Raw genomic sequence first — 12,418 nt, 5'->3', positions numbered from 1 at the left:
GAGGGAATAATTCAAGAAAGAGGAGGGATAAAAAACCAGATAATGCAACACAAAAGGGTTGTAAAACATTCCAAGAACAATGGTAAAGGGCAGTTAGTTGTAAGACTTCAGTTAAGCGGCAGGCCAAGAAAACTGGAGGACAGAAGCAGACCGGAGCGAGAGGGTAGAGGCCTTGGAGAGACATCGAAGGCCGAAAGAAAGAAGAGAGGAAGGTGGGGAGGGAAAAGAAAAGAAAATAGAAGAAAAAAAAGATTATGTAATATGTTTGATCATATTGAAAGTTTTACAGGGTCAGAAAAGTTTGTGAAGGGATTGAAGGTAGGTACAAGACAATGCCAATCAAAAAAAAGAAACAATTATTAATTCCAAGGGAAACAAAAAGTAGTACAAGGAAACATAATCATAGCATACTATATGGCTAAACTGTGAGGTCTGCAAAGATTAATCATGTAAATATGGAGTATTTTCAAAATCATAATTTGTGATTATTATTTTGTGGCGGGGCACAGTGGCTCACATCTGTCATCTCAGCACTTTGGGAGGCTGAGGTGGGAGGATTGCTTGAGGTCAGTAGTTTTTTTGAGACCAGTCTGAGCAACAAAGCGAGACCCTGTCTCTACAAAAAAATTTTAAAAATTAGCTGGGTGGCGGGCACCTGTAGTCCAGCTACTAGGGAGGTTGAGGCAGTAGGAACCCTTGAGTCCAGGAGTTGGAGGCTGCAGTGAGCTATGGTCGTTCCAGTGCACTCAAGCCTGGGCAACAGAAGCGAGATGTCTCAGAAAAACAAATAAATAAAAAAAATCATAACTTGTGATATAGCTAGTGATAATTGAGAGAATGAGGAAGAGAAAAAGACTGTGTGGGCAAGGAGTTGTGTATGTTCTTGAGGAGATAGTGTACGCAAGCTAAATCCTCATCTTCTATAGAATCAAGTAATTGAAAAATTGAGAACCAGCAGTTTATGGAGATAAATGAGAAAACAACTTAATGAATTGAAGTGGTTGCCTTTGGGAAGCAGAAATTAAGAATGGAGTGGGTGAAGCAGGGGACTGCTGCTTCTTATCACACGATTGTGGTACTGTCTGACTTTCTGAACTACCCGCATGTATTACTCGGAGAAAGTAAACAATATATATATATATTTAAAAACTGAACAAAGGGGCTCTAGGTTTTTAAAGTTCAGGAAAATGTATCTTCAAAGAGATTTCCATTTTGGCTGTGAATACTGGAACTCTGTTTCTTCTATGGAGATTTTACGGCTAAAAAGCTTATAATAATACACCTCACAAGGTATTCTGCAAATTCTAGTAAAATAAAATTGAAAGGGGAAAATATTCTGTAAAATCTGAGCATATATGTGTCCATTAGGACGCACACGGCCACAGACAGAAAACACATGTAAAGAGTAGCCTATGATTTATCTAGTCCTAGGAATGCAAGTACTAAACGTTAACATCACAGTTTGGAAATTATTCGCCTTTCATTCTTCCATATAGGAATTATTCCTGGGATCTGGGGAGGCCTGTGACTTCTCTTGACCAGTGGAGCAGTCACTTGCTTTTGCTTTACTCCATTCAGAGTTGCTCCATTGTTTCCTGTTTGGCGGACACAGGGATGGAGTTTGCCTTCCCGGCAATCTCATTGTTGTTCCACTGGTTCGAGATAACCACCTCCTATCAAAGGATTCTTTTTCGACTTGCCTTTTCAGTTCTTCCATTTGATCTCAACAGCAGCTCTGTGTTATTTGTGCTAATGCTTTCTCCGCTGGCGCTGAAGATCAACTGTAAACATATTTTTGGCCTAAACTCTGATAATTGCCATCACATGATTTATTAAACAGCCTTATGTTCCTTATGTTGAAGACACAGTGTTAGGCACTAGGCAAAAATTAGTTAAAATGACAGAGAGAGAGAGAGAGAGAAGAGATCCTGTCCTTGAGAAACAAGATCAGGAAAAAAAAATAGACAGACATGACCAAAGTAAGTTCTGGTTATTTCATCACAGAAACATTAAAAAACTAAAAAATTAGAGAGCAATCCAGTAGGTCCAATCCATGATAAATAGAAGTTCAAGGAAGTTAAAAAGGGAGGCAGAGGGAGAGAGAAGGGAGGGAGAAATGATCAAAGAAATAACATAAGAACATATGGCAGAGAAGATCTGAAAACTTATAATGGTGAAAATGTTACTGATAATTCATTGTCACTATTTTAGCTAAATTTTATAGGAATTAAGACAGAGAGCACTGTAAGAAGTGAAAAGGGGATGTAGAAGAGAAAGGAAAAGAGACTGAGTATGGAAGAAACATTTTAAGACTATCTACTAGAACAGGGACTTACAACTAGTATATGTAAATGAATAGAAAATAATGGTATTGTCTTGATCCAAGTGGCAAATCAATCTGACAAAGAATGTTTTCTTAAAAGAATTAGCAACGTGTAAATATTTTTTTAAATAGGAGTCTCCCCTTCCTTAAAAATGGTATTTATTTTTCCTGATGGTAGAATTAACATACCTGTATGACAGAGAATTTAGAAAATTCAGTAAAATATAAAGAGGAAAACAAGTATCACTCACTGTTTTTCAACCAGAAATAAATACCAGATCTAACAGTTTAGTTATTCTGTATTTTTCTATACATATTAGAAAACACAATTTGGATTGTAACATATAAATTCTTTTATGATCTGCTTATTTTACTCATATTATGACATTTTTTATTATCATAAGTGATATCATGAACATAATCTTTGTTTAATCCTCTGACTATAAGGCATAATATGTAAATTCTAAGAAGTAAAATTATACATTCAAAATTTTGAAATTTTTTTTTGGTTTCCATTTTTGGTTTCTTCATTTTTGAAATATCCAGGAAGTGAGTGCATTTTTATTTATTGCTGAGAGAAATGGCATTTTCTACAAGTGTCCCAAATAAACAAACATCTGTATAAGATAATTTTCTCAAAATAAATGTGTCTAATAGGCTTTGTTGCTCAAGTTTTTCATTAAAACGAAGTGTTCTTCGTGGTCCTTGTGAATAAAGTGAATTTTCACTTGCAACAGCAGGAAACAAAAATGAACTAACTACACGTATATATTTTATAGATATTTTATATCTATATAGATATTTTATATATCACCTGTAATGCACACTAGTATTTGTGCAATGTACTGACATATAGCGTAAACATTCTGAGAGCTATGTAAATACTGCTCCACAATCAGATAAAAACATGAAATAAATGGTATGTTTGCAGAAAGATATTCACATGTTTATATATGTATTCTGAAGCCTGTATCAAACAGTGGTGAGTTAATATTTCATTAAAAAGCCTGCTTTTACCTGATGGTGCTTTACAAGGTTAAGAAGTGATTATTCTAATGAGGCCTCGCAAAGGAAGATTCCATCCACCCTGAAAGTACCTTGTGAGATGGAGGAAGAGAGGAGGGGCACGTAGATTTAATCCAGAAAACCATCAGTGTGGCTTCTCCACCTGACTGAGCTCTTTGAAAACACGACCTCTGCAGCCAGCGGAGTCGGTGCACGTAGTTAGGGGAGCAGAAGGGCTTGAAATAAGTACCTTCACCATTCATGTTCCCACAAAGACAGGAACTTCGTCCCAAGTTCGCACATTTCGAAAGACGCTTAGCGAGGGGGGAGGTGAGGGTGGGTGCATCCCTGCACCCACGTGTCTGCAGAGCCTGTGAGTTGGAATTAATCATCTTTGGCTGGTTCAGGGGAAATACGCTACTGTAGCCGGCGTAAACACAGTCAATGGGGAAGCACAATTTGTATTAAGATTAACAACAGACCATTCTGACAGCTCGGGATCTCATAAACCTCCTGATGCGTCTGGGCTACCACAAACATCCCTGCATATTGCCTATATTTTTGCCGGCTTCAGAATTTAATCTTGAAGTGTATAAAATGTTGCATTTTTCCAATGGTTCGTGTATCTCTGTGTGTGTGTGTATATATATATATATATATATTTTTTTTTTTTAATGAAATCAAGATAAAACATAGAAGTTCCCATTTCAGTGATGTTTTCCTACCAGCTACTGATTGCAGCTGATGTAAACCAAGCTATACTTTTATTTATCCAGACAGGGTTTCTTTAGAGCTGGCCGGCATGTGCAGACAAGAAGCCACTGTGAGGTTTTGGGGTTGGAAGGCTGAGAAGGAGAAGAACGAAACCACAGAGCTCAGGCCTGTCTCTGCAGGCCAGCACCACCCCCAGCCCTGCAGCTTTCATGAAGCTTGGGGGGTGGGGGTGGGGTGGGGCGCTCTAGGACATACAAGATGCAAACAGCACAGTGAGGCAAGACCTGCCTGCATTACTTCCCAGTGCTCCTCGCTCCTCGTGCATCCCATTTCGCACACACAGCCAAGCGCTACTTAGAACCTGTTTAGGCATGAGGGCCTCTCAAGCAAAGACTTTTCCGCAAAATCTCCAGCTACAATGCTCGCACCTGCATCCTGCAAGGGCTGAGGCACTGCCCTGCAACTGGCAGTAAGAGTAGCCCTCGTGAATTCACCCAGGTTGGGGGAAGGTCACTCTCAGGTGCATTTCCCCACTCTCCCCTCCCTCCCTTCAGGGTCAATAAAGTGTTAAATGAAAGGAGCGTTGGCTGCCTGCCACTGGTCAGGATGAGGACAGCAAGATGCTTGTCGGTGAGTATTCACTCCCAAATGGCTGCTACTCATTTTGTACCCTGCACACTGATAGCCCTGCCCCCTGAGCCAGGACATCATGAAGGAAGACACTGGGAAGGAGGAGACTTGAATACAGCACCCACTAAGACATTCACCAGCAAACTTTCTGCAAATAGAGCTGAATGAATCAAAGAGGTCTCTCTGTACTCCCAAGTAACAAGATTAAACCAGCTCTTAACTGTTGCTGACCAGCAGCAAGTGTTTAAACATCGAAGGCTCCTACAAAAATCTATCCTCCACTTCACTTTGAAAACACAGAAAACTCCCCCATATTTGAACACCAAAAATCCAAATTTCCCATTATTCATAATTCAGTAAAATGGGTGAAGATTGCACAGGGCCTTATAAAACCATTATAGACAGCCCTAAATGTCCTCATCTTCCTACCACCCCAAGCCCAGGACTACACGACTTAGGAGAGAAGCTACAGCAGTAGTACCATGTTTGGCCTGCCTCCCTCAGGGTGCAAATTTTATGTAAGTTTTGGTTTCTTATCTGCAGTCAGGAACAGAGAAGTTTGATTCCTAGGCCTTCAAATGTAAGAAAATTTATCACACCACCCTTTTCCATCCCTTAGAAGAAAGGGGGACAATGTCCCCAATCCAGACCACTCCATGAGAGGTCCTGCAGGTCCTCAGACCCCACGACAGCTGACGCTTGGTGAGCATCATACGTTGACAGCCTGAAATGCACCCCGAGAACCGAGAACCGCTGCAAGCGTGTCGCGCGTTCACACTTACCTGGCCGTGGGACGGAAGCGCGGCGTAGGCCATGGGCTGATTCATCACTCCTTTCTGCTTCATGAGAAGCATGCGCTTCTGGTCCTCGCTCAGGTGTGCCCTGGGAGCCTGGAGCTGTGGCGGCGGCTGCTGCTGCGGCTGCGGCTGCTGGATGTATGGCATCAGGGGGTTTTTGCTGGGGTTGGCCATGGGGGGTGTCATTCTCTGACTCAAGTCTGCATTGAAGTGGGTCAGGGGTTTAGTGTTGCCGTAAGTCAGAATATTGTGCTGTTTGTTTAAGGAGTTTGTACCCAAGTTATTTGGCTGCTGATTGATCATATTCATGTGATTCTGAGGGAGGTAGTTATTCATTGTCGTCTTCTGCAGGTTGTTTGCCATGGGAGGCACTATAGGGTTTTGGTTGTTAAAGGCTTGGGGGTACATCATTGGGCTATTTGGTTTTTCTGCAGGAAAAGCTGCTCCATATGGACTAGACGGGGGCCCTAAGGGAGACCAGCTTGAAGTCTGGTTTGAGTGCTGCTGCTGCTGCTGTTGCTGCTGCTGCTGCTGCTGCTGCTGTTGCTGCTGCTGCTGCTGCTTCTGTTGCATGAGTTTGGCCCTCTGTTGTTGCTGCGCGGCCATCTGTTTGAGCTGTTCCGCCGGTGACATGTCAGAGCTGGGCACAGCCACAGGGCCTGACCCTGAGCCGGCCACGGGCACTGCCGCCGGATTAAGGAGATAACCATTGCCAGGCCGAGCTGGAGCTTGGCCCGGAGTGTGGGCTTGGCTTGGGGTCTGGGGGGACTGGACAGCACAGTTTGCTGGTGAGCTGGCGGGGTTCGGAGCTGCGGGAGTGCTGGCGATAGAAGGTAAACTGGTGGCCGTGGAGACGGTAGAAAAGGGAGGACCAGAAGAAGAAGGCCGCGCCTGGGGAGAGCCCATGGAGACATGCGCAAAAGGGGAGTGAGAGGGGTCACTCTTCACGCTCGCGCTCTCCTGGGAGAGAGGGGTCTCAGTTGCCGGCTGCGGGAATTCCGGGTCCTTCTTCTCTTCAAAGTCTTCATTGAACAGGTCCTGTATGTCATCTTCAGGAACCGTGTTGGCCAATTCATCTATTAATTCTTGCCACTCCTGATCGTTCAGATTGATGTCCGAGAACAGCTTGTTCTGATTTGAGAGAGATGTTTCTGATGTGTCCATGCAAGTAGGGTCATCTAAAGGTTCTTGTTTGAGGTCCTTGCTCTGCAAGATGGTGAAGCTGTCCTCCAAGTCACTGCAGCCGTTGACAGGAAGTTTAATCTCAGGGAGCCTCCCATTCTTACTTAGATCTTCCAGAAGCCCAGGAGTGTGAGTTCCACTGTTCTGCAAGGGCAAAGAAGGCTTCAGGTCAAGTTGGTGAAGAGGAGAAGCTGAAGGCAGTGGCAGGCTGTTGGGCAAATTGTTGATGGCTTCCATCCCCGTGGGAATGTCCTTTCGAATCCGCTTGCTAGTGGGAGAAAAATTCCCATCGCAAGCACCATTCTGCTGGTCTCCATTAAGAGGTGATCGGGCTCCTTCCAACTTCCTTTTCACAGTCTCTTGGAGCTGGAAAAGAAACAGGAAAGAGGATGACTAAATCTTCAAATCATATTTTACTCTTTAAGCACCGTGATGAGTATATTGCTATGAATTAACTTTTAAATGGTTTAGAAAACATAGGAAAGAAATTAGACGTCTCATTTCAAAATCAGGCAACACTGCAATTCAAAGGTTTTCATCTAAAAGCAGAACTCATGGGGCTTAAGACACAGAAAACAAACTAAAGATTGGAGAATGGGAAACAAAAGAGATAGTTAAAAGCAATATTCCTCTCACAGGGAAGAATCATTTGTTATTATTTTCAAAATGAATGCTAGACATGAGACTTGGAGCCAAACGTACCATACTTGAGAAAGATGTTAATACGTATCTTAAATTCTTGTCACAACTTAATTGAGAACATCAAGAAATTAAATCAATAATATTTTAGAGAACACTGAATAAAACCTTTAAGAATACAGAATTTAACATATTTACTGTATAGTATGGAACTGAAGAATAATGTTTAACGGAACCCAAAACATCCTTTCGGTTCTTATTTTCTCTCCTCTTTTAGCACCTTTAGATATAGTAGCTTACTCTCTCTTAAAAGCATGTTTCCACAGATTTCCACCACGTCACTCTCCTCTGGACTTCCTCCTTTCTCTATTAGCTCTTTCTCAATCTCTTATGTAGTCTTTATTTCTCTTCAATTATGGGATTGTTCAATGTTTTGTCTTAAGTTCTTTTTCTCTGCTGCTCACTCTGCCTTCTTGCCTAGGTACCTTCATCTATTACAGCTTCAACTGTCCAGGCTGATGGCAACTCTAACATGCCCACTCATCTCTACCCTCACTGCTACTGTCCTTGGCCAGGATACTCTTATCTCTCACTAGATGGTTGCGACAGTCTCCCAACTTCTCTCTTTGCCTTGCCTCCATTCATTCATCCATTTGCTTTTTGTCTGTTCTTTTATTCATTGTTTTGTCCTCCCTTAATCTATTCTCTATACTGCCACCTTTTCCAAAAAATACTGCCCTTCTTGTTTATAATGCTGCAATGATTTCCATTGTCTGTAAATTAAAATTCAGACTGACTCCTGCCAATATCCCCAGGCTCCTACTCATCTTCCCAGGCTCATCTTTCTGCCTTTCTACTCAGCATCCCTTCCCCACCCCTCCCCTACTGTGCACTTTCTATCAACTCTCTGTCCCTTCAAGGTGTCAGACTTCCTTCTGCCTCTAGAGTATTGTACAAATTGTTTTCTTTTCTTGGAACACACTCCTCCTGCCCCCTCTTTCCTGGTTAAAAGCTGTTTATTTTTCAGTTCAGATCTTAGATTTCACTTACTCCAGGAAGTCTTCTCCTATACCCTTTTCCCACTCGAACTATATTAGGGGTCTTCTTTGATCCACCTGTACTTGATTAAATATCCTGGAATAAGTTTTTCCAAGCAATCTATGCTTCTCCATCGTAGCTTCTATCACGCTTTCAGACAATTGCTTAAGTGTCTGTTTATCGAGTTCCAAGAAGGTAGGGACTGTGGCTGACTTGCTTACCATAGCTTACCGTAGGGCTGCACCTAGTGATCACGTTCATAGCAGTGGTTAATAAATAATTGCAAATTGAATGAACCATTCTATTGTCTAATTCAAAGGGGCTAAAAGAGATGAGTTTGAATGAGAGCAGGAGGCAGCCCATTGACCATAAGGAATGCCTGATTTGAGACTCTACATTTCTGGTAATGGGAGTGATGGATCTCTTACCCTAGAGAGTGTTATATCTGCCTAACTGGACTCACTTAAGAAGTCCAGTTAAAAAAAAAAAAGCCTTGGAGACTCTATGGACTTACTAATTAGAAGTCTAATTCACCTGTCTGCTACCTTCCTTTCTGCCAGAAAGGACCAGTGCATGTGGCCCTGGTCAAGAGCTTGGCATAGATTAGTACCAGGGAAATGCTTGCTTAGTGACAGAAGGGGGGCCAGGCTGGGCTAGAAGGGGTTCAGTAGCTTTACACAGCTGAAGGTAGAAGGCAGAAAGACACAGGGTGGGTAGGAGAAGGCAGAGCAGTCCTTCCACCCAGGTACTCTCCTGCACTTAGCAAGGGTGCTGGGTATGACAGGCCCAATGGGAGAGGAATAGGATTCTCTTAGACCCTGCCACTTTTGTACTCACATGTGAAACTGCCCAGGCACTAGAGGAGCCCAGTGTATAGTAAAACCCATCTGGAGATGATGTGGTGAATTTCAAGAAGCATGATTTTCTTGCTAGGTGTTTTCTTGTAAGTAGAGAATTCCATTTGAAAAGTAAAGAGTCCAAAGCTACTCTAACCCTCATTTCTAAATCTTATACATTCTTTTTATTTCTATTTTATTTTTCCCTTTATTGTTGATGTTAACTTTTTCAAATACATAAAATAGTAATATGATTCAAAATCCCAAACTATGTAAAAAGGAATATTTGAAGATTTTCCATTCACTTTTTGTTTACATTCTTTACATTTTTAAAAAATTTCAGAATATTCTGGGGGTATAGACATTTTAGTTACAGAAATTGCTTTTGTACTGATTGAGTTAAAATTATAAGTGTGCCCATTCCCAAGATAGTGTGCATTCTACCCGTTAGGTGTGAATTTACCCATCGCTCTTCCCCATACCTGTTTGATTTCTGGTGAATGTTATTTCTGTATGTGCATGTAAGTGTTGATTGATTAGTTCCAATTTAGTGGTGAGTACATGTGGTGTTGTGTTTTCCATTCTTGTGATACTTCACTTAGAAGAATGGTTTCTAGTTCCATCCAGGTTAATATAAGAGGTGTTATCAAAAAGTTCCAAAACGACAAATGCTGGCATGGGTGTGTAGAGATAGGAATACTCATACACTGCTGGTGGGACTGCAAACTACTACTACCTCTATGGAAAGTGGTATGGAGATACCTCAAAGAATTAAAAGTAGAACTACCATTTGATCCAACAATGCCACTACTAGGTATTTCCAAAGGGAAAAAAGACATTTTATAAAAAAGACGTCTGCACTTGAATGTTTAAAGCAGCACAATTTACAATTGCAAACGTGTGGAAACAAGCCAAGTGCCCATCAATCCATAAGTGGCTTAATTAAAATATGATCTATGTATGCCATGGAGTACTGTTCAGCCATAAAAAGCAATGGTGAACTAAATCTTATATATTTCAATCACACCATCAAACTCTGTCTGCAGTCACTTGGTAAAGGCTCCTAAACTGCTGAAGACAAGGCTCTAACTGGAGCACACTAGAATTTGACTTAAAAAAATACTGGTTCAGTCCATCATATTAGGTAGAAACTACTGGAAAATGATGTTATTTATTGGACAAACCAGGAAGCCATGGTTCTGATCTCAGGTATGGCAGATACTTGAACATAGCTTCAAACAGAGTAGCGAGGACTGGTGTCCCAGCTTCAGGGCCTGAAGGAAAAAAGGCCCGGGGCCCTTGGCACCTCCCGCAGCCATGTTAACCTTCGAGAAATAAGCACTTGTCCTAAAAATGCACCTGACTTCATTTTAGAAAGCACAAGTCCATGATTATGCTCTAGGTCATGTAATGGGTGAGGTAGGATAGAGAAATGAAGGAAGATGCTCCACGTGTTCCTCTGTGAAATGGTGGTGGCTGAGACCACGCAGCTGGCCAGGTCCAGCTGGGATCCCCAAGTTTCATCTCTTCCCCCCTGAATGGGCCCTGCTGGGTGAGGCAAGGTAGTGCAGAGTTAGAGAAACAGGAGCACTTGATTTGGAGTCAGAATGCCTAGGTCAAACCAAGCGTCCTCTACCTAAGAGCTGATCCGTATCAGTGTTATCTGGCCCTTAATAAAGCTTGGAGGTGATACCTTCTCTTAGAATGTAACGAAGGCAGGGATTTTACCATTTTGTTCACTGCTTGGCTTCTAGGAGCTCAGAGTAGACACATAATAAATATCTGTTGAATGAATGAACCCTGGAAAACGTATTTAACCTCTCCTAAGCCTTGGTTTCCTTATCTGCAAAGTGGGTTAATAATACCTACCTCGTGGAAGTACTGTGAAGATGAATTTAAATGAAATAATATAGAAAGCACTTAGCTTCACACCTGGCACCCAGTAAGCATCCACGAAGCCTTAGCTTAACTATTTTTAAAATTCAGTGATACCAATAGTTACAACTGCAACCGAGAAAGAATGCGTCCTGGATCTTCAAAATACAAATAGGTAGAATGATAATATTTCTGTTCCCTAGCCAGCAAAACCCTAATGTTTTCCAAGCATCTGGTGTAGCTTTTTTAATATGAACAACAAAAATCAAATTTGCAATTCAAGCCCAAGTCCAAGTGCTAATGCATTCATGTCCTAGATTGTAGAACAGCAGAGGCTAGATCACTGAGGTTCAAATCAAATACATTTTCAGCACGTCACCTGAATGGAGCTGCCGACTATCTCCTTTTCCTTTAGGGTCTAATGTTCTCTGCTCCTTTAACCCAAATCTTGATTTATATATTTCATGTGCCAGCATTTTAGAATATAAGAAAGACATCACCGAAGATGTTATGCTGTGGCTTTTATATTTTGTTCTGTTATGTCCAAAATAGCAGAGCAATCCTAGCATCCCTGCTGTCTGCCTCGTCATCCTTTGTTATATGGAAAGGTGGTCTGAGTGTCCAATTCTCACTTTATGTCCCTCGTGAAAGACAGAAGGAGAGCAAGGAGGAAGATACAGGATCGGCTCTGTGTTTGAGAGGACTGGCGAACTCACAAGCACCCTGCCCGGGGAGCATGGGAATGGCTGGCTGCGCGCAGGGCAATGTCCTTCTGAACCCCCCAACCTCCAAAGGGCCCAGAACAGAATCTCATCACAAATAGCCTGATCTCAGGAAGTCCCTGGCCCTTCTGCCTCTCAAAGCTGGAAGCCTCTTCGTATGATTGTACTCTCGTGGAAGAATCACAGAAACTCTTTGCTGAGCATCAGCCTTCTTGCTCCTGTATTACTATTATTACGTATAAATGTTTTCTCCCATTAGGGGAAGCTGTGGTGCCAGGAGCTGAAGTACGCTGTTCATCCAATGCCCATGACAATATGGGCTGCTATCATGTGTCAATTACTCTGAAGGAAACAATTCCCCCTCCGTAATGGCTCCAGCACGAGTCTCTCGTCTACAATGTGGCTTGATGCCTTGTGCGTCCGTGAAACTGTGGAGCGTGTGTGTGTGTGTGTGTGTGTGTGTGTGTGTGTGGAGTATGACAGAGCGAGAGAGAGTAAAACAGAGAAAGTGAGAGACAGAGAGAGACAGAATGGCTGGGGGAGGGTGTGCACTACACCCAGACCAGCAGAAATAAGAATAGCTGTGCCTTTGGAGTTACAAAGCACTTCGGCACAGAATCATAGTTTATCCTCACAGCAAACCTTTGAGGCAGGCCA

General features: G+C 42.3%; 1 protein-coding gene across 2 annotated transcripts in view; it reads right to left on the bottom strand.

The window, feature by feature from the left end:
- MAML3 (mastermind like transcriptional coactivator 3) overlaps positions 1-12,418 on the bottom strand; it is a 403,197-nt gene that overhangs the window by 154,625 nt on the left and 236,154 nt on the right. For both annotated transcript variants that reach the window (XM_012766274.3, XM_012766278.3), the window contains exon 2: positions 5,455-7,017. In XM_012766274.3, the coding sequence (XP_012621728.2) occupies positions 5,455-7,017 (1,563 nt within the window). The remainder of the gene's footprint in view (positions 1-5,454; positions 7,018-12,418) is intronic.

The sequence above is a fragment of the Microcebus murinus genome, chromosome 15 (assembly GCF_040939455.1).
Source record: "Microcebus murinus isolate Inina chromosome 15, M.murinus_Inina_mat1.0, whole genome shotgun sequence".
NCBI classification, from domain to species: domain Eukaryota; kingdom Metazoa; phylum Chordata; class Mammalia; order Primates; family Cheirogaleidae; genus Microcebus; species Microcebus murinus.
The sequence above is the reverse complement of the archived record's forward strand: the minus strand, read 5'-3'. Positions and strand labels throughout refer to the sequence as shown.